This window comes from Lycorma delicatula, chromosome 8 (assembly GCF_047948215.1).
Source record: "Lycorma delicatula isolate Av1 chromosome 8, ASM4794821v1, whole genome shotgun sequence".
Taxonomy (NCBI): Eukaryota; Metazoa; Arthropoda; class Insecta; order Hemiptera; family Fulgoridae; genus Lycorma; species Lycorma delicatula.
The window spans coordinates 44,032,194-44,056,593 of NC_134462.1; the positions used below are offsets into that span (position 1 = coordinate 44,032,194).

At 27.5% G+C, this 24,400-nt stretch overlaps 1 protein-coding gene across 5 annotated transcripts; it reads right to left on the reverse strand.

Annotated features, from left to right (window-relative positions):
- Positions 1–1,941: 1,941 nt before the first annotated feature.
- On the reverse strand, positions 1,942–24,209 carry LOC142328815 (non-structural maintenance of chromosomes element 3 homolog). Of its 5 annotated transcripts, none has more exons than XM_075372867.1 (6): positions 24,027–24,209; positions 20,093–20,379; positions 17,502–17,685; positions 12,377–12,486; positions 7,914–8,048; positions 1,942–5,325 (listed from the first exon to the last, which is right to left on the reverse strand). In XM_075372867.1, exons 1-6 carry the CDS (start codon positions 24,034–24,036, stop codon positions 5,233–5,235), a joined length of 819 nt encoding a protein of 272 aa, XP_075228982.1. In that variant the 5' UTR covers positions 24,037–24,209; the 3' UTR covers positions 1,942–5,232. The 5 variants fall into 5 exon arrangements, with proteins under 5 accessions (XP_075228982.1, XP_075228984.1, XP_075228983.1 ...); XM_075372869.1 differs by having other exon boundaries at positions 23,739–24,209; XM_075372868.1 differs by having other exon boundaries at positions 23,751–24,207.
- Positions 24,210–24,400: the final 191 nt, after the last annotated feature.

Here is a 24,400-nt window from a genome sequence, read left to right on the forward strand (position 1 = left end):
AAACACTCAGATCAATTATATGCTAGCGTTGGAAGATCAATGGAGGCAGGTACAGGAATTTTCATTGTAAGTACTTCAGCTGAAAGACAAGGCGGGAGCGGAATCAAGGTTTCTAGCAGAAGGTTGAGATGGATAGTACCAGTTGCAAGGTCCGGCATGCTTAGGTGTATCAGCACTAATGAATGGCTGGGGACTCCAAGGGAGATTAGGGGAGTGAATATAAGAAAATATCAGAATTGGTGGGGGGTGCTTAGGCACTTCCCATTAGAGTGGGCATCTAAAAGAAAAACATCCAGTAGAGCCGGTAGGTGAGGAGGCTCATTAGAGTAACGGACACTTCTCTGGGTTCAAGCAAAACTTACCAATCGGATCGACCCAGAGAAGCAGAAGGAAAAATTTAATACAAATAACAATACTTTGATAACCAAAACATGAATTAAATTTGCAAATTAAATAACTCTTTATAAATCTCTTGGACACTTTGTTATCTGGATTATACAATCCAATTATTTGGATTATGCAGATAATCCAATTTTAATATTATATATTATATAATGTAGTGCCTCCACTACACTACAGCAAGTAAAATAATTACTTATAATTATTTTAAGTAAATAAAAATTATAAAGGATATTGCAATAAAAAATGGATATAATACCTTGTTAATTGATAATATTTATAGAACACAAAATTTAAAATCTATTAATGTAACAACATTGAAACCCTTAAATAATACACATAGCTTTGATAATATCTATATGAAATGCCCTTATACTAATATAATTGAAAATTTAATTAACGTTTATAATGCTGAAATATAAACCAGCATATAAGTCAAAAAAAAAACCACGTAATAAGACATTTAAAGAAACAATGACAATGATTTTAATAGTTTATTTGGTGTTTATAAAATAACATGTATGGTTGCGATAAAATTTATATTGGGAAAACTAATATATCCTTTAAGGCAAGGTTTTCAGAACACTTTAGATATTATATAAACAATAAATTAGGGTTTTTCTAATATTGCAGACCATCTAATAATAAACACTCTATTACTGACTTAGAAACTAACTTGAAAATAACTGAAATCACGAATGTAAGTGATAATAATAAAAAATTGAACATTTTGGAAAAATAGCATATTTATAAATATAAAGGGAAATCCAGCCTAATCAATCTGCAGACAGAGTTTGATAATGATGTTTTATCAAAGCTGCTGTAGATAGCAAAACTTTTGGCAATATTAGTAAAACTTTATATTAAATTAGTACAGTGCTGTATTTAATGGCTAGCCACAAAGATGTTTAAAATATTTTAATTATTTGACTACACATATTTTGTATATGTAATAACTTGTTATTTTAATGTGTAATTTTGAAATTTTAATTTTAATCAACTGATGATGAGGAATTCCTCAAAAGCACTATTGATACATAAGAGAGAATAATAAAAATGAAAAAATAAGGTAAGAGCTCTTATTTGGTTCTGTACTGTGGTGGATTTCTGAATTTTTTTTACTTTTGAATATATATATATATATATATATAAAATGTAATAAACAGCCTACTGTCTAAGGCAAAAAATAACATCAGCTGGGCTGTCAACATTTGAATACAGAAACTCACTCATGAAAACAGTAAATAAAAACTTAATCTTATACAAAAATATACAGCCATCAAAATACAAATAAACCAGTTACAAGTCACTAAAATTAAAGCAATGCAGTGTATAGTGATTTTTAAATAGGTAAGCATTCAGTGTATTTATTATTTATTACTCACTACATACCTTAAAAATAAAACTTAACTAACTTGTGTGTTGTTTACCCCAGGTACAACTTGTTTCTACCTTGTTCAACTTTGCTATGCATAATACAATTTAATTTTATACAAGTGACAATTAACTTTTAATTCAACTGTAGATCAATAAATAAAAACATTCAAAAATATACAAGTTTATATTTTTTGATAAACTAAATATAAAAATAAAAAACAAATTTATTAATTGTTGGTGACCTTCAAGTACATTTTACTAATATTTCTTGGTTTTCATAAAGTTTTAATGGTAGAAATGAGATTTAAATGGTGAAAATCAGTATATGTAAAAATTTTAAAGCAACAAAACTACCTCCACATATTTACACATTATACTTACACACTCAACCAAATATTAAACATACATTATAAGTCATAAAAGATTTGATAACAAGCACACACTTCACATATTGAACTAATTTTAATACAGTAACAGTGTCCTTTTTTAAAACATTCCATTAGTATCTCCCCAGCAGTTGTAGAAGTTATAACTAAAAACTCAAAGTCATACAACTAATTTTAAAATAAAAATTATTAATAATTAATATTTTGTAAAACATTAAAAAAAATGAAAAATTTAGTGCTTTATTTTCATACATATAAATTAAAAAATTATTCATATTTTATAATAAGTTTCCTGAGCATTAAGTATTTTCTCCTAGCCATATCAATTCATACAAACTACTTAACATATATTACCAAATTATTTTTTTTTAACTTGTCAAATTGAGAAAGACCACAGTTTTTAAAACATTTCAATACTATTATAACACTGCACATACACTTTAAGGCCTTTAATAACACAACAACACAGCATACATGTGAAATGCTGAAATATTGCTTCAAACTCAGACAACTGAACTTTCAAAAGAGAAAAATCATGCTAAAATAAGTTAACTGCTAAGTCAGTCTTCATACACCTATTTGATTATAATTTTAGTGTTCCATCATTTAAATAAAAACTCTGAAACTGTAAGAGCCATAAATAAACTTTAAATGGAGAACTACTTATTTTTCTTTGCATATTGAAAGTATAATATTGAATTATTTCAACTTCCTCCCATTTTTCCAATATGACAATCAACTTTATTTTTTTAAATAGCAACCCCTACTTTTTAATTTTAAAACTTTTTGATTACAGATATTTTTCTCTACATGCAAAATGGAACCAAATATATGTTACCACTAATTGAATGATTTAGTGAGGATTTTAAGTTACTTTAACAAAAACCATGTTCACTGACTCTTGACAAATAATAAAATTTTATCATCTGGAGTAAGTATAAGATTTTCATAAGGATACAAAAATAAACCTACAGAAGGATCATTAACATATTGACAACCATCTTAATAACATCTCAAACAGAAATTCTTGTGATGTCCAATATATTCCAGCTCCAAGAGTCTCACAATTCTGTTTGTAATTCTCCTCCACTCAATTGAAATCCAGTTAGCACTGTTTATTTTGTAACTAAGCATTACAGTACAATTCCTACTCATTACCTGAGCAGGCAAAAAGCTTTTTTTGTGACATATTGTGTAATTTTTAATTGTGTTATGTTTAATTATGCTTTTCTGTACAACTTAGCCAACATGTATAGATCAGAAAACTAGAAATTGTTCAAAAACTGTTAACCAAAGATAATTTAAAATCTTTCAGCTTTGACAATCATATTGGTCATGGATTCTAGCTAGACAAAAGAAGAAGGGGTGTCCCAGGTAAGAATGGATGAATGGAATAGTGGAGGTCATGGATAGGAGAGGCCTAGTAGACAGTGATGAGTTTGACAGAGGAAAATGGTGTTTTGGGGGTTATGATAAATGGCCTTGTGCAAAAGCTGCTAAATAATAAATATTGCCTTTCTCTAACTTTTCTATTAGATGGTTTTTTTTTTCTATTATTTCCATATGCTCTGTTATTTTTTTAATGTTCATTTTATATAAGGAGCTCAGTTGCATTATATATATTCCTTTATGTTAATTTTTATGTACCTCAAACAGCTTTAAAAACATTCTTTTAAATGACTTGTAAATATTTTACCTACAAAAAATATTCAAAGACACAATATTGTGTCCCTTTTTACTACATACTTCTACAACTAATTAACATGTTTTACATAAATTTACATGTAAAACAATCAGTCCAAATTGCTTTCTTTTTGTTTAATTAGTTTTTTAAATAGTTAAATTATGAAATAATAGAAAATACGTTACAACAAACTAGAGAAACTGAATTATAATATGTAAGGTACTACCCACATATTTTCTGGTTACCTGTGATGACTCCAGATGGGAAATTTATTAATTTGATGCTTTTTTTAGTGTAGTATCTTTGAATACAATAACACTTTGTGTGCCGAGCTTTGTCAGACAGGCAATTTGTTACATTAGGCATTTTTTATAATTTTTAAAAAACCATTGAATCAATAAAAAAAGAATTTCCTGATATTTTTCTTCTCATTGTAACCTTTAATGCCAGCTAAATGTAGAAGGTTTATTAAGATATCAAGAGAAAAAAAGTAATTTTTCAATAATACAAAATTATGACTTTTTTGTTTTTAGTAAAATCATAATCATTAATTCATAATTTATTATACAGAGGTCCTTTTGTCATGGATCCAGAACGGAATGGTAGACCTGTTCTTTTTAAAAACAAGAAACTCACTAGTCTTTACTTACAGTCGTAATTTTACAAAATTTGAAAGATAAACAAAAAAACAAACAGTTTTAATTTTTTTTTAAATATTTAAAATAAGATATTTTCTTTTTTTTTTTAATGAATAAATTAAAATTAGATGATAATTATCATCATCATCATAAAGGGCAAAAAATAAATCCAATATATTAAAATCACAGAAAGGACAGTGTTAAATTCAATTGATTTCATTAATTATGATGAGTCAGTGAATTAGTTAATCTCATAAGTATTATTTTATAAATCATTTATCATTTCTTCCACTTCTAATCAACATAATTCAAGGATACAAATTATAATCTTACAGACTAATAATCTTACATAGTTACTTCATCTGATTCACAAGAATGTTTTCTTTAAATTAAAGCCACATAATATGAAAAAAAGTTATTTCTAATCAAATATGTTCAAGTTGGAAAAATACAATTGCTCAATGAATTACTTAAAAACATCTGATTGAAAGATAAACACTTTTCTTATATATAGTAAAAAAAAATAATTTCTCAATCTTTAATAATTAAATTTAAAAAAAAGAAAACTTATAAATACACTTTCCAACATAAATGAATAAATTCATAAAATAATGAAAAAAAAAGACAATAAATAGCATACTCAACTTATTAAGAATGTTACCTAAACAATAAATATACCTAAATAAACTCAAATTTGAGAAAGAAGATACATTATTATGGGATAAGATTTATCAAGAATTAAAAAAAATTATTTATCCGTTATCATAACATCACCGAAATAATAATTATTATCACCATCACCATCTATCATCATGTTCTCTTCTAATTCAACACTATCAATCTAAAAAAAAAAAAATTTATTAATTTCAAAATAACCAATTTTGCAGCACTCTAAACCATAATTATTTATCAATCATTACAGAACATCCATTTGTGATGAATGGAAATTCACACAAGTAGATAGAAGGAAAAAGTTCAATTGTAAATACTATTAATCAAAGAAGGAAACTCAAAAAGCATATGGAAATTTCACTTCATTTACCCTTTCAGAAATGCAGAAATAGCATGATCAAGAGCACCAGTCATTTTAGGAGAGGAGCATAGGGGAAATTTCATCAACAAATATCTCCAAAACTAACCATTTTACAAAAAACAATAAAAAATATAAAAAATAGTAAGAAATTTAGCAGGGAGTATAAATGGTAATGCATTTCAATAGATAATCGAAACTACTACCCATGCACATAGATCCAAAATTTGATAATTTTAATTTTAGATAAAAAAACAATACTTTTATTTTTATATGGACAATAATAAAATTGTCAACATAACCAATAAGACATCAAGCCACTAGATGCAATGTTTCAAGATGTACTATCAGAGAAGTTAGGATTCAGGTTGAACACAGAGGCTGAACATTCCAACTAATGATATAGTTAATCTTCTACTCACGTCTACCCTATACATATGTAAGCTAGATTACATTAGCTCCCTACTTTAATCACAGCTTTTCTTAACAGTGTTACACAGATTACACCAGTCCATTGTCTGAGGTTTTACCAGCTCCAGCAAATAACAAACACTTCAGTTTATATTTCTTCTTTTATCACAAGTTCAGAACATTCAGAAAGTCGCTGTGCAGTATGTTGCAACACACATTATGGGTCCAATTTTGTTTGTTGAAAATACAGATAATAGTGATCATTATTGTGCTGTTTTAACAAACTTCATAGTCAGTTAACAGAAAGGGAAATCAATCATGGTTGGTTCCAACAAGCTTGACTTTTTTACAAAATGTCTTTGGTGAACAAATCATTTTGAGGGTTTTGTGGCATGCACGATCACCCAATCTGACTCCCCTAGATTATTTTCTATGGGGGACAGTGAAACAAGCAGTATATCACAACAAACCAAGCATGATTGACTAACTAACAACCACAATAATGGCATATGTACAAGACATTCCAGTACACTGGTTGGTTTAACTGTTTGAAAGCAAACTAAATTGGGTGTAGTGTTGTACTGATGTAGGAGCACTGTACTGATGTACTGATGTAAGTTTCAACACCTAATAAACTATTCTAGTTACTGTAATATCAATTTCTATAAAATAATGAAACAAAAATACAAAGTAATAATTGATGGAAGTTCCATCATAACATTTCCATAAATACAGTGCACAGCAACTTTCCTAATGTATTTTCTATTTAATAGTATGAAATATTAAGCTTCCATTTCATTATAATTCAATTCAAAATACAGTCTTGCTAATCCATGATAGTGTGAATCATGGATCCTCAAATTACTAGAAAATAATAAAAATAATTCTACATGATTACATTTCCAATCACCCACACTAGCTGCACTTACTTTGAGAACATAGGCATTAATCCCAAAATTCTTATTGTCGTTGATACAATTGAAAGCTTCTAACCTAAAACTCAGCAGAATAGATACATTTTTGTTTATAGCTCATAAATAAGTAAGCTAAAACCACAGTTTTTCATCAAATTGGAAAATAAAAATACAATATCCTTCAAGTAAAACTAGATAATTGAATAACAAACAATAACAAATTGTTTTTAATATAAATTTTTTTTTTGTCATTTGGTGAGATTAAACATTACCACCAATGTATTAGTTAAGAAAATTAGACTAGAGAATTAGACTTATATTTATATAAGGAGATTTATGATTTATGATATGAAGTCACATGACTGTTATGGTTATATTATCATATTATACTGAATATGTACTGCCCGTTTCCTTTCAGATAGATCGCAAATAACAACTGAATTAAGGAACTCATCACCTTTATCTGTCTAGCGCATCAAAAATTCCAAAGCAGATCCCATTCGGATTTTTTTGTGACGTTCCGTTAAGACGTGCACAAAGCTTTCTGAAGTCTAAATGGTAATGAACAATATAACGGCTCTTGAAAAACCATGAAAAAGAAGAGCCAGGTCAGAAATCGTTGAGTGATGATCTTTTCTGATTTCATCATCGACACATTTCAACAAGTTCTTAGTGATTATTGAGAACTTATTGTACAGTAACACTCCATTGCTACTGGCACTCCATTTTTCTACACTTAAATGTTGCAAGGAATTCTCCACATTTATATAATTAACAAGAAAATAAAACTGAAAAATATAATAAAACAGTGAAAAATACTGTAATATAGTACAGTTAGATAATGGAGCACCAAATATCTAAAAAAAATATTTCAAAAACTATTTCTCGTAATTAAATAAACTGTATATAAAAAAACTACAGAAGCCTGGAATTAGCAGAATAAAGAAAACCTACAAAATAATTACAACAAAAAAGATATGTATGCCAATCATTTTCTAACAGATAAAAACATATATAATCGTATAAACACTCTCTGTAACAGTTACATAAATAGTTAATAAATATTTTACTTACACTTTCATACAGTTTTTCAATTTTATCATAAGAAACTTCATTTTTAGCTCTTTCACCCCACTTATATTCATATGTTTTTTCTTCACATTCCATTTCTAATTCTGTACAAACTAAATACGACATTCCAGTAAGCTCCTATAAAAACCAATGGTAATATATATTTTTTTCTATTTCAGAATTTTTTATTTCAAATTTATTAATTCTAACTAGTAAATATAAATGAATAAGGATCTCCAAGCTAGGAATGAAATATTAAACATTTTCACTGGTAATAACAGAATAATAAAAAATTACAATTAATGATTTTAAAGTGAGTAGTCTCTATCAAACCAGATCACATCTCATGTCAACGGCCTACTTTGCTGTTTCAACATTACCTTGTTCCCAGTGCTATCACTCCACAAAATTACAGAAATACATGCATTTAAAAAAATCTAATTTAGCATAATGTTGACTTTAATTAATATTTTTATTTAAATACATTATCAAGTACAACAAATTTTAATAATTTTCAGACAATTTTAAAGTAAAAAGAAAAATTGTTACTAAAGCATGTTGAAAATTTCTTTAATTAATTTTTAAATTTAAACATATTTCAACTTTTCCTAATTACATTTGTTTTCTAAAAGATTTTAAGATAATTAATTGCATCTGAATTTCTTATCTATTTACTACTTATCATAATATTTAAAAAGGTTTTTTCTAAAAACTGTTCGACATAAATAAAAAATTAAGCAAAAGATAGGAAAATAATTAATTTAAACGTTGTAGACACCAAGTATATATTTTAAAGTCCACTTTGAATTTGAATTTTCATTCAAGAATTATAATGCTTTCTACAAAATGTGCACACATGCCTACTATTGTGCTTAAATTGCTTACAAATCCCATTAACACTTGCTCTTAGAGTACTATTTAAACATAAAATTAAAGATACATTTCTATAGTTAAATTTCCTCCACCACTGAATAATGTAACCTATTTGAAAAAGAACCTAATTTATATTTATGAAAGACACTACTTAGCACATTATTTGTTAAATAAGAAATTTTACAAGGTAGTTTAATTATATTCGGAAAGTCACATTTTATACGGACTGCTTTTTTGAATGATTTCCAAGAGGTTTTTAAAATAAAATTCTTTTTCAATCAAATACCACCTAACTGCATGCTAATTACAGTGAGAAGGGAATATGTTGAGGCCTCTATAGTTTGTTATATTCATGGATGATATTACTAAAGCTTGTAAACAGTACTAATCCATTGGTAGTCTGATATTGGAGAAAGTTAGTAGTTTTTATTGTATTTGGTTTTGAAAATTCTTTAACGTTGCTTAAGATAGCAAACAAAAACTTCACAAAAACACTTAGGTTGACAAACTTGATAAGAGAAATATAATTGTCAGCTTACAAAAATCTAAAAGTTTGACAATATCTAGGTCTTGTATAAAAACAAGAATTTTTCTAAGATATCACTTAAAAACAGATATGTACCTTCAAATATCTTGGTGGTAAATCAAAGTATTATGAATAAATGATCAGCTTCAGCAGTAAGATTATAATTTGCCCTTGGTTGAAGATTCACTGCCAAGAAGTATATGGAAAAATCCTAAGCTGTTTGTCACTCTACATAAGTGTCCATTCTAATCTGCTACTGGTTTCTTAAGACAACTTATTAAGTCACATACAAGCTGTATAAATTAAATAGTATCCGAGAAGGACAGCTAACATGTTCCTTTTAATTTTACTATAAAATAGTTCTTTTCTATTAAACCTTTAACAGCAGATGATGTCATTTAATTAAATGTGTCAGTTTAAACTGACTGAATGATGTAATTTTGTGCACTACATAGTTTTAAATATGGAAAGATTTCTTTGTTATATAATATTTGCTATCAATGAATGAATGAGGTAAAAAGATGAGCATTTAGAATTTTTGTATGAAAAGGCTGAATAAAACAGATGATGATATTCTCTTTTCAATACAGTATGTTCAAATACGGATTAGAAAAACTGATGACAAATAAATAATTGGATAATAAATTACATAAGTTAACAAATTAAATAATAGCAATTAAGAGGTTTTATTGTAATTACTTTTTAATGGATTTCCAAAGAATTTGGAAATTGCTTTAGCACTTGGTCACGTTTGTATACATAAGTATGTCTGTATGTATAAAATTTCTTCATCCACTCTACCAGACACAAATATTAACCGATTATAACGAAATTTGGTGTGGTGATTCCCAAACCTACTGGGAATAGAGTCCTATTGATTTTCAAGCAAATTAGTTGACAGGAACTGGAGTTAAGAGCCAAAACAAAACATAGACTATTCTTTATTTTATTTACATCTTCTCTGTTATCTGCCACCACTAAATTAAATAATGAACTTAAATTAATGCTTTCATGAAAACTATAGTTCAATTTCAGTATACATAAAATATTAAGCTAATTTTAAAATGTATTGTATAATATACATTATTGTTAAAATTATAACAATAATACAGACAAAAATGCAAAATAATTAGCTTAATATTCAAAATAACAATAAAAAAAGTAGTAAAAATTATTTAGAAAAAGCTTTCGTAAAATATACTTCCAATAAAACTATATGTGATGCGATCAAGCATATTTGATTATACTTAGAGATGTAGTTTTCATGAAAGAATTAGTTTAAGTGCATTATTTAATTCAATGGTGATAGTTAACAAAGAATATTTTTCATTTCATCCCTTCATTTCCACAATGCAACCAAAAGTACTTTCAGTAGCATGATATTTCTGTTCGGAAAGTTAGTAAAAAAAATGCAATTATATATAAAAAAGGCTATACTATAGTACTTATACTATAGTACTTTAGTTTCGCAATGATCCAAAATGTGATCATATGAAGGAAATGCTCATATGAAGGAAAGAAGCTGGTGTCCAAAACATCAGTTTTGAAGTTTTAATCATTTTGACACATAATACATAACATGAAATACAAAAAAATACCTAAAGCTAACTAAAATACCACAAGCAATATTATTTTCAATATAATTATTTTGCAATATAAGCATCCTTATTAAGGATTGTGCAATATAAGCACAATTATTTTGCATCCTTTCTTTCATAACTAAAACTGGAAATCTTCTGACACACTTACTGCAACATAGTTTTTTTTATTATCTATTTTATAAGTTTTTCACCTGGCAAAGAAAAACAGATTGAGGATGTAATTTTATCCATTTAAAAACTATTACAAGTCTTTAAAATAAATTGAATGATTTAACAACAGCTTAGGTATTTTTCACATGTAATAAGTCACTTCTGAGACGGGTATTCAGAAATGAAATGTTTAAGTTTCATCTATCATTTTAGTGTTGATATTACGATGAAAAAAATATTTTTCCATGATTTTTTCCACCAAGCATCCATTATCCAATAAATACGATCTTTTAAGTTAATTTTTTTTAAAAATCTGTTCTACTATATTTACACTGTTATCTAATCTTAATACTATTCTTTTATTTCCAGTAATTTGTAATATAATGGACATGTATTTAAATGTAAAATTGTACATGTTTTCAATTTTTGAAGAATAACAGACCTGTATACTGACAATGACAAAACTGGTTTGATATCAATTTAATTTTCAAGATACACATTGAAATCTGTCATTACATACATAACCACCTACAAAAAGGTTTACAATTACATTTTTATCTGCCATTAATTAATTTTAATTTCTATTACATCTTTCATTTGACGCTCATAAGAAATTATTCAGTTTTGAATTTTGATAGCATAATTAATTTAAAAACCATAAAAAACATATAAATTACAACACCTAATACAATGAAACAGGCAATGAAGAGGGAATTTCAATGTCACTACAATTTAGGATGTTATGATCATGTTCCATTTTGCTATATGGTCAAAACACTGGTTGAGAATTTTGTGGAGATGGGTTTAGCTTTAAAGAAGAAACTGCTAGGAGCTCCACAAACTCAGTGAACCTCAGAGAAGCTGTTAGGGCTACGTTCATAAGAAGCCCTCAACGTTCTGCTTGTAAACACACATCAGTTTTGCAGTTAAGCCAAACAACTGTTCAATGAATATTCCACCAGGAGTGACATTTCCATCCATTCAAAGTGCAAATTGTGCAATAGTAAAAATGAGAATTCAAAAGGAGATTTGCAAGATTTCCACAGAGTGTTGCAAAGTGCCATGAAAAATCTTATATTCAATGCTATACAACGGGACAGGAACCACCTATTCATCATTGTTTTCAAAAACTGAAAATTGGTAAGTGAATTCTTAATGGCATGTCATGTAGTTTTAATTTTCAACAATAAAACTTGCAAAAACTTTTTTAACATTGGTGATATTTATTTTAAAATTCCCCTTTTAAAATAATTAATAATCTATTTTAAAATTTTTCTGGTCTACCTTGTAGTTGAGTGTAAAAAAAATTATCTCACCTGTCTAAGAAACTTTACAACATCTAAATCTTTAAAACGTCCTTTACCTTTTACTGGTTTTTTAACATCAACAATAAAATCTGCATTTTTTAAAAATTCTAACAAATTTTCTGTAAAAAGAAAAATTCACAATTTTACAGAACAATAAAACAGGCATAAAACAAAGTTTTCCATAATTATACCTAATAATCTAAAAATCTAAAATAAAGTATATATTTTATAAAAATTAAATTAAATGTATTAATATGAACTGTGTCATAGAGAATTCCAATTAAGCTAACAACTAAAAGTATTATTTATAATAACTTAATTTCTTACAAATACATACAACTTTTAAACAAACTTCCAAATTTACTTCCACTGAACTTTTACATTCAAAACATGAACGTATTATGGATTTTTATCACAAAGATGAATTTACCAAACTACTTTTTTTTGGTGGGAAATGAAAAACATTTTCACATTATCATCACCCATAAAACATAAACTTAAAATATTAATAACAAAAAATAAAGTATAAAAATAAAAAACTTACAACTACTATCACAGCTAACTAAAAAATTACTTATAATTACTATCACAGACAAAATCTTAAAAATAACTAATATTTAACAAATATATATGTATAAAATTAAAATAAAATAAAAATAAATTTAACGAAGTTCGAAAGGAATGTAAAGGGCTCCTTCTCAGATAACAGAAAGAATATATTTAACATGAAATTTATAACAATTACAAATTGAAACAGTTATAACAACAATAACATTAAATTCTATGTAAAATACTAAAACATCAAAGAAATACAAATGCCTGGTTTAAATCTTCTTTGTCGTTACCCAGGATTCAACAAATGTTCCCAGGTAATTTAAATTTACAACCCAAGGCTGCACAAATTTACAATACAATCCACAAGGATGTGTGTGGCACAGTCAAGCAGCACTTGCATTGTATTGATATTGATGCATTTACTGCTGACATCAGATACCAATGAATATGTCCTATCCACAATTGACAGAGGACCACGTCCTCTCGGCAAATTTTCCTGTGGGAGGAGTCCCATGACAACACATTATCTTAAATATGTTGAAGTTTATTGTCTGCTGCAGCAATCCAGTCATCTTGCCATTTTGCGCGAAGAGTGAGTTTTACACAGTTAATAAAGTCGAATATAATAACATGAATACTGAAAGATGGTTGACAACATCGTCTTTAGCAGCGAAATCAACATGTTACCCAGAATCCCCCCCCACGTGGCTAGGAATCCAACAGAAACTCACTTTTGTGTTGCAATGGTTCAACTCAGTGATTGCATTGTAGATTTTGGTGAAGACAGGATGTATGGAATAAAAATTTTCTAAGGCATGGAGAGCACTACACGAGTCACTATAAATAAGGATGTGACAGTACTTTTAAAATATATAATATTAAAAGCCTTATTTATGGCATATAGTTCAGCAATAAAGATGCCAGATAGACCAACCATAAATTCTTTCATTAACCATAAATGTGCATCCAACCATATCGTGGTTGACAATTTTGTGAAACAGAGTGAATTACTAAAGCTTATTCAACCATTTGGAAACTACAAAGAGCACCTGAATATTGTCGACGCACTCAACACAGAGGACATATTAACTGATATGATATAGAATATATCAACTGATATGATAGAGGACATATCAACTCCATGATATTGTTGCTGCCTCAGACTTGACTACTTCCAAAACAACAATGATTCTGACATCAACGATAATGATGATGATGAACCCAGATTTACCATCATGAGTAAAGAAGCATTAGAAGAGATTAGAAAATTAAAGCAACATTTCTTAAACTATAATAAAAAAGATTACAAGATGTTATTTCAATATCAGAAGTGCAGTTACTTATTGAAAAAAATATGTACCAAGACTTAGTTCAAATTAAAATAGACAGCCATTTTAAACCATCTACAATTAAATAAACTGTACATAGTCATATTTGATTTTTTATTTTAATTTTTACATTATTTTTTGTACAAGTGTTTTGATTAATATTCTTGTATATTGTAGCTTCTTTGATTAGTATTTTTGTAGCTTACATTGTTTTTTTATTCCATTTTAGTATAATACAGTAATTTTATTCTCTTATTTTATTGGTCGATTACAGTAGTACAGTATTTTTTTTTTATTCAAATATGAACATAGAGAACAGTGTTTTATTTTCAGAAAAACAACTTTAAAAAATAGAATTTCTGCAAAGTGATTTTAATTAGCAACTCTTTTTTTAATTTTAATTTACATGAAATAAATATGCAATACTCTTCTATTCAAAGTGCTTTTTTTACAATAACCAAACATAATACTGTCTTTACCTTTTTTTGGATAGTGAACACCTCTAAATAATGGACAGATTGTTGTTCCCAAATTGTGTTCAAAATTGGGAAGTTTTACTGTATATGTTAAAGATACAATCAAAAGATCTCTAGAAGAAAATGAAAGGGTCAGCATTATAGAAAGGATAGTAAATATTGAGCAAGGCTAATAAATGACAGTTTATTGGATGAGGCATAGGAAATTCAACAGATTTCAAAATTAGAAGGAATGACCAAACACAGAATGAATAAGAATATAAAAATAATGAGAACAGTAGACAATTTCTATAATATAAAAATAATCCAGTGAAAGTCAATGCAAAAGGAAAAAACAAACAAGTAAAACAGCACAGGTAATTAGGATGCATGCTAGCAAGAGATTGCAAAAAATCAAAAAGCAATAAACACCAGATTAGCTATGATCAAAGAAGCATTAAACAGAAAGTACAATTATTATGTAGTATGGCAGAGTTAGACCTAAAGAAGATTTTTAAGAAATGTTATGTTTGAAGTGTACCTCTTTACAGATATGAAACATGGACTAAGAAAACAGACACAGAAAGGCCGAGATTTGAAATATATATATAAGTTTACATAAATAAGTTTAGACATTGTTATTGCAATCATATACCTATATTACCAAAAACAAAAGTAGTACTGAAAGGAGTTAAAACAGCAAATAAAATAAGTGGAATTTGAAAAAATAACAATTGAAAAGGAAGTAGTATGGAAGAAGTTAGCTCAATTATTTAAGAAGTAAAGAAGGCAATATTCAAAGTACCGTTTTCATTAAGGCAAGAATAATGAAACCAAGGGTGGTGGTAATCACAGAGATGATTGAACAAATTTAAGGCAGAAAAAACTTTAGAGAAAACATATACAAATTTAAAGAAAATTAAGCAGACAGACAAAGTAAAAATGAAGAAATAATAAGGAGAGCTAATGAGAGTAGAAGGTTAATCAGAAAATATATTCAGAACAAGCCAATTGGTTGGGATGTAACAACCTATGATGGATGAGAAAGGGCATCCTACTGATGTAAAATTTAGGTTTCTATTCCCTATCTTCCCCCTTAAGTAATTTTTCAAACAATTTGTCTGAAACAGGTAATGTACATACACATTTCACATCGTGTCAGAATACATCAGCTTTTGACAGATTTACTCATTCTACCAACATAAATTATATCCAGTTAACATTTACAACATTTAATCCAATCCAATCCAATCCATAACATATATGATTTAATTTACATGTAGTTGTCGTCTGCGCTATTAGCATTGCATCTTGTTACACTCAACATATATTTTTATAATTCAACATGTAAAATAATATATTCTTTTTAATATCTTTATTTCTATAATTGTTAATGTGTATTTATTCTCTGAGAGTTTTAAAGTTTTGAATAAGGTCATATGGAACAATTTATGAACCAAATAAAATGTTAAGAGTAGTTTAATTGTTACAAATAGGCAAAATAACAATCATCATGTCAATGTTATGATCATGTTGAATGCATATGTGCTATTATTAGGAAATATAATCAGTTCAATTGTCAACAAAATTTCAAAAATAAAACAGTGTAGTTATTTTAACAAAGAACTAAACAGACAAAAAACTAAATGCAAATTCTGAGATGTAACTATTAATTAACACGTAAAGGTCACGTTAATCATCTTCACATTCCTTTCCTGTTATTCATCAGGCGTTTACCTTACAAGACCAACAACAAACAATTTTTTTAATAGCGATATCAAGTTTGAGAATGATTATGAAAAAGAAGTAGAAAATAGGCATGGGGCAGCAATTCACAGTTCCTTCACTTATGAATCATTAAGTTTTTCAAAATATACAACAACTATCATCCCTCAACCCTTCGACCCTCTCAAATTTGATCCTGCAGACATTTTCTTTAACTAAAATGTACACTGAAAGACTGCTGATTTAAAACAGCAGTCTTTGGAATTTAATAGAATTCCAAGAAGTTGAAATATTCACTAAATAATAAAATAATTCAATATTGAAATATTCTTCACTAAAAGTGAAGAGAAAAATGCTGAGAAAAGTGCATTAACAGTACAGAAATGTATCCTGAAAAGATAAACCAAAATAGATAAATTAAATTACAGGTGTAAATTACTAAATAAACTTTTTTAACAAAAAATGTTTATGAATTTCATTTTAAAATTTTTAAAATAAAAAAGTTCAAAGGCTAAATGACTTATGACCTAAGAAAAACAAAATTTGTAATATAACTTACAAAAAAATCACAGAGAATGGGTAATAAAATAAAAATTAAAATTCATTCAATTATTTTCATAGTAAATATGAATGTGGTTAAAAATATCATGAGTATGACTGTAAATTTAAGTGAGGTATAGTAATATTGTAAAGCATCCTATGAATAGGCATTAATGAACTATAAAATATTGGCTTGCTAACTTTATAAGGGTTAAGTTTTAAAAAAGATTAACATTCAAAATACATTTAAATATATATTATTACATATAAATATATTTTAATGTATTTAATACACAAGTCACAAACATTTTTTTTTCTTAGTTATTTTATAATCAATTACTTAAGTCTAGATTGTGTATTCATACATTATTTTATTGATTCCTATGAATCTACTGAATATGAGTGTTTAACAACTGAAACAGGCATATAATTTTAGATGTTTAATTTTTTTTACATTACATAATATTTATCTTTGCAATTTTAGACTACTAAAAATCTAAAAAAAATAAAATAAGTAAAAATAAAACAAACCTTCTTTTAATCTACTTCCACTTTTATAAATTGCACATAATATAATAAGTAAAAGGATCATTTTCTCACTTTCTAGCTTGGCTTTTTGTTCAACATTTAAATCTAATTTATTAATCAATCCATTTATCAGTAAGTACTGTACTGTTTTATTATGGGCTTTCTCAATAAGTTTTAATCCAAAAATCTGTTTAACAAAATCACAAACATGAAATCTAGATTTAATTAAAAAATAACAATAATAAAAACAGTGAAATATCTTGGACACATAAGTTTTTTAATACTTGAATACAAGAGGAAAACTTTAAGTCAACTAAAAGTAATTAATTTAACAAATTAACTTTAAAATTTAAATTACTTCAATCAACTTTTCAGTAGTGATACCAATAAAATTTACTTTCTTGTATTGATTTGTTTTCATAACAGTTATGAATATTAGTAAAATATATACATCCAACTGTCATTAAAAAAATTAATGCATTGTTCTACTCATCGTTATTTAAGATTGGAATAAAGTGTACCATATAAAAAATTATAGCAATTGTTTTCAGAATATTTATAAGATAAGCCTGATTAGAATTCATCCATCTTAATAAAAATCAGTGCCTCACCTCCAGATGAGACCCAATGTTATCACAAATGCATAACTAAGTTATAAATAATTGTCTTTTCATCCATCTAAAATAAATTACTTTAAAAAATATTTGATAACAAAGAAATTGTAAACAGTGACTGAACAACAAATGCAACAAGTTAACAGTAAATATATTACAGATTAAAAGTTCAAGAACCAACCAGAGAGAGAAATTTTGGTGCACAGTACCAACATAGGTAACCAACCATTAATGAAACAGTCATTAGTTCTTTGTTATATTATCTCAATCTGGGCCAAATTTCATGACATCAGACGTGTTACTACTAATTTCCTAAACATTAAAACACGTAAAAATTATAAAACAGAAAAATAAATAAAATAGAATCTGAAATTTGAAGTATCCAATTTTTATATGAAAGAAACGGTTAATCTGTAGAAATTCAATGGAAAACTAGACAAGTGTATGGTGATAAGGTTATTAATGTATTAAATCTGAGAAAATAGTGCTATGTCTCCAACATGAAGCAGTTAATACATAACACAATGGTACAAATTAAAATCAAACTTAGAAAGTTAAAAATGCAAATATATTTTATCTCTAATACATCATTTATTTAGAATACCAAGTATCAAACTTTAATAAAATGTAACAGAAAGTAACCTGCATACTATAACATATTATGTTTAAATTCATACTATTTTATAAAAATGAACTTATTTATTCAGTAATTTCCAAAAATTATTAATTTTAATCCAAAGTTTAATGAATTTAATGATACATTCGGTCAACCGTCAAAAGGTCATAAATAATTTTAAGCAGTAAGATTTGGATAAGGAAACTTTCAAACAATTTTCTTTTAAGGAACAAATATGAGATGAAATAAATATCCAAAGATTTTGGATATTGATTTCATAAAGCACAAGCAACAATTGTTGTGCAAAAACACTTAGCTGAATAAGATAAACAATAAATGAATTTATGAAATCAATTATCAGAATAACTCCAGGCTACTGAAATACCAAAAAGTACATCCATATCATAGGACACCGCACTTCTAAGGGTTGATGCTATCCAACACAAATAATAAAATCTTATTCAAAAATTAGATACACAAAAGTAAGCTGTGAACCAAACGACTATCACAGAACAGACTTTCCAAATAATTACTTAAGCAAAATAAGACAACGAAATGTGGCTACGATCAAGAAATATCCCACTATTGTGATGGACCAAAATGATTAACTGTCAGAACTAAATAAGTCTACACAGTAAAATTTAAAAATGCTCGAGTTGGAAAAAATGGTGCATAATCTTCAATGAAGGAAGAGATCAATCAAATATTCTCAGCCAAGATTATTCTAGACATCCCTCTTTTGTCATTGAAGAACAGAAACAAGTATCATCAATGATATTTATAAGGCAAGTCAATTCCTAGCGATGAATTCCATAGCTCATTTCAAAGTTCTTATATTCAAAACACTAAAGGAACAATTTTTGGACAAAGGTTTGTTGATAGGTTCCACAGTTCTTGTGCTGCCTGAAGAAGGCAAGAAAAATTAAACAGCCTTGAGATTGCTTGAAAATATAAGAAAAAAGCGATAAATTTTTTAATCATACAGAAAAAAATTTTATTTTAAATTTTTATCATTCAGATAACTGAATGATTAAAAAACATTAGTATTAATGAAATATCATAACGTGAGATTATATATCTTTTATAGCTTTGGTTTTATCTTTTTTTGGTTGATTTTTTTTTTTATAAGGTGTAATGATTTTGCAAAATCTATGTTGCATATGGAAGATTTGAAAAGCTTTGAAGTAAAAAAGGGACAACAACCAAAGCCGCATTTAATAAACCTGTTCTAGTAATTCAATGAAATTTAATAATACTACGTGTTATTCCACTAGTTTCTACATCTAGAACAACTTTATTAACAGCTTCAGGGCAAAGCAACAATCAATACCACTAAATATATCCTCAAAATAATCTGAACTTACATCTTCTAATTTTTCTTGAACTTTATTCATAACTTCATTGAATACCTTTTTTTTGCCTAGATTTTGAAAATGTTTTATTATTGTATTTTTTTTTATAGGTTTCATATTTGTTTTACAACAAAGTAAGAACAAAACAACATCATCACATAATTTGTCAATTGGAACATTATTTGACTGACTGGAAGTTTGTTGAGATGACTGTGATTGAGACCATAGTTGGATCTGTGAATGAGATGTGGATGGTTCTGGTGAAAATCTAGCAGATTGTGATTGTGATCGATGCATTTCTGAAATAAAAATACCAATATCAGATTGATCATAAATATTTTCAATTTATTTACATAGTTTTAATACAATAGTTGTTAAACAAATAAATAAAAATAACTATGATTTACCTGTATCCAAATCCATTAAATATGGAGAATGAATGAGCACTTTGTGGGTACTGTTTGCACATGTAAAGTACACTAGCCACAGTTTTATCATAAATTAAGGGGTTTTTATAGTTTATAATACATTCTGATAAAATGTCTTGCACAAATTAAAATATGTATTTTAAAGAATGAAAAAAGAAATGAATAAAATGGAAACAATACTATATTAATAAAACTAACAGTTATGAAAATAAAACTCATAAAAATATAAGGTAAAAACTAATTAATAAAACTGTATACATAAAAATAGTAATTAATAATATATGCTTCCAACAAGCTAATACCAAATTTTAGTTTTTTTTTCATCACAATATGTTTTAGAACTATGCAAGTATAAGGGCAAGGATTAATATGTTTTAAAAAGATATTAAATTAAGACTAAGAATATTTACATTTTTGCATTGAGTAATGTGTGTGGATTCTTTATTGGAATTATTTGCACAGTACATTTTTAGTCCACAATTTTACACTATACGTAATACACAATGAACAAAACCAGATGCAATTTCTTGTCTAAAGGTCACCAGCCTGAGTGCTCCTGTGTTGTATACTGACTGTATACAACACATGATTGCCAACCTTTGTAGAAAATATTACTTGCAGCACACAAAATGCAATCAAACATGTCATGTTTATATAGGTATTCTACTGTATATAATCCCTTAATTAATCTTTATTTTTAAATGTTTGTGTCCATTCATAATTTCATGTTTCTCATTAAAATGAGAATAAACACAAATAAGCCCGAAATATAAATAAATTGTCCTGTTTATAGAATACTAGAATCATACACATCTATAATTATAATTAATTATCATAATGAATATTATTTATACAATTAATGACAGTTATATAACTGTTTATATTTAGAAACTGTTAAAATAATTAAAATTAGGATGATTTTCATTATGAAACTACTTAAGATAACTCATTCACTAAATAGATAAGTCATTTCAAGCACATAGAGTCTGCTTGCAACTCTAAAGAGAAATTTATTTCAGATAAAGTATACGGCATACTTCAGAAAAAAAAATTTATCAAATATGCCAGTAAAAATTAGGTACAATAATTAACTGATAAAAGATTATATCAAAAGATATATTATTCTTATATATTATATAATATTCTTATAGATATAATTTAAAAATTACATATATATATATATGTGTGTAATTTATATCACACAGTGATTACCTACGTACACAAGTTCTATATGTAAACAGATCACCAATTTTGTCTGTTACTAAGTTTTACTAACTTAGAAAACTCTGCTTTATATATTACAACAAAGCTTTCAACTGCATCCAACATGCAAAACTGTGGAAAGCCCTAAAGAAATTAAGCATGCTACCTCATATTATTCACATAATCAAGCTGCTTTTTGCAGATCAAGAGACCATGGTAAGATCATAAGCTGCGGACACTGATTGGTTTCAAATTGATAAAGACATAAGGCATGGGTGCATCCTTTTACCCATCCTTTTTAATTAGTACGCAGAAATAATTATGAGAAATGCACAACTAGATCAGTCAGATGTTGCAGTAAAATTAGGTGGCAGGAACATCAATAATTTGTAGTATGCAGATGACACAACTATTAGCTAAAACAAAAAGGTGGCCTGGAAAAATTAATTCACAGTATCAAAGATGAAACTGAAAAATTAGACCTGTTTTAATATCAAGAAGGCAAAAATAATGACAACTGCGGGTGATGGCAATGTCAAGATGAAAATCAATGACGACAAAATTGAATGACACATTCAATTCAAGGAAAGTGAAATCTTGGACACCAAGATTTCACTTTCCTTGGTTCCAACATCAACCACAATGCAGAATCGGCACCTGAAATTAAATGCCATACTGCACTTGGACAAACCACAATGCTTAGTATGCAGGAGGTTTGGAAAAGTAGAGATGTTAGATTGGACACAAAATGCATACTTGTGCAGGCAATAGTTTTTCCAATTACAATGTACGGTTGTGAGAACTGGACTTTCAGAAAATCAGAACGGCAGAAAATCGATGTATTCAAGCTGTGGTGCTGGTGAAGACTGTTGAGAATCCCATGAACTGCCAGTATCACAAACAAAGAAATTCTCGAATGTATAAAACCAAAAATTTCACTCTACGCTAAAATCACAAAACTTAAAATGACAAACTTTGGTCATGTCATGCACGCAAATTACTTAGAAACTTCGATTATGCTCAGTATTGCCAACAGAAAAAGAAAAACGACCAGTGACATGCTGGCTTGACACAATCACAAGTGACACCAGCATGACAATATTGCAGCTCAAAGAAGCTGTACATGATCAACAATCATGGAGAACATTCACCTATGGAATCGCCAAGGGTCAAACACGATTGAATGGCTAATCATCATCATCATCAATTTTACTAACAGAAATAATGTTTTTACAATTTATAACTCACATAAATATGTCAGAAATGTAATTTTAAGACTTCTTAATATTTTATAAATTAAAGACCATTTGATAAACAAAAGTAAAGAATTTCCCAATGGGTAAATAATTTAAATTAGCCCACAATTTTATGGCCTCAAGTACGGTACCTTCAACTCGATACCACGTAAGTCTCTCTCCAGCTTTATTTGTTTGTGTAAGAAAGGATGCAAGACATGAAGAGATTTATACCAAATAACTAACAGACTATTTTTAATGTCTCTCGATCATTTCTCTGCTTCATGACAGGCTTATCAAACTGAAGCGGAAAGTTTCAATTTATTCAATGGTTTTTAATTTTGTTGATTTTGATGGTGTACACACAAAACATAGATAATTTGTAAATGTTTAAATGCTACACTGGACAATAAAAAGAAACACTACTTACATACTACTTAAAAGGCAGTAAAATTTATTTTATTAGCCAGTTAATTGAGAGACACAGACTGATCTAATGCATTCTTGAAAGAAATTATCTCTTAACTACTTACATATACAGGAGCAAGTTACAATTTTAATCTCTATGCCTTCAAGTTGGTAGAAAAAAATTACAAGCAATGGTCCAGTAACATTACAATTACACATTTGGTTCATTACAATATGTTAATAGAATGTTTGGGTAAGTCAAAATGAAGAAGAAAGGAATTAACACCGGAAAGGCCAGTAGAGCTTCTATGACATACTGGTAACTGAAAAAAATGATTTTAGTGCCTGCGAAAACATCTGGTTTTATTCATTATACTGAATTACCTATGATATTACCTTCCAAGTAGCAGTCCAGTGGTTAACTATTCAGCCAATGTTATGTTTATATTCAATGTTAAACCTTAATATTTTAAGAAAGCACACATTTACAAAACTTTTTTTTAGTTCCTTCACTTTTTTTAATTCCAATGTTTTTATAAAGAACTTTTTCTTAAAATCTTACCCTTAAAACTACATAACATCAATTCTAATACGAGTTAGTTTATAAAATTAATAAACATTACTACAAATTTTCATAAACCATTAATAAAATTACAAACAGGAATAATTTACCATTACACATAAAATAACCACAGATATTAATCTACAGATGTCAATAACCTACAAAACACTACTTTAAAAGAAGATTTTTACTCTTAGCGCGAGTGATGTACCAACCAACAAACTTAAAATACTTATCAATATATGATAAAACGCAATTTGTAGTTTTTGTTCATAACAAATGAAATACGTCACCCAAGGCAAAGAACTTCTACAAAAATGTACCACGGTTTGGTTTTTATGTGTGTATTTTATTACTAATATGTTTCCTCACATGGTATTAGTGTTTAAGTGGTCGTAATTATTTTTAATTTTCTAGTCAAAAAACCGTATTTTGGTGCATCTTGCATTATTTTAAATCTCCAAGAATTGTTGTTTTCAAGAGT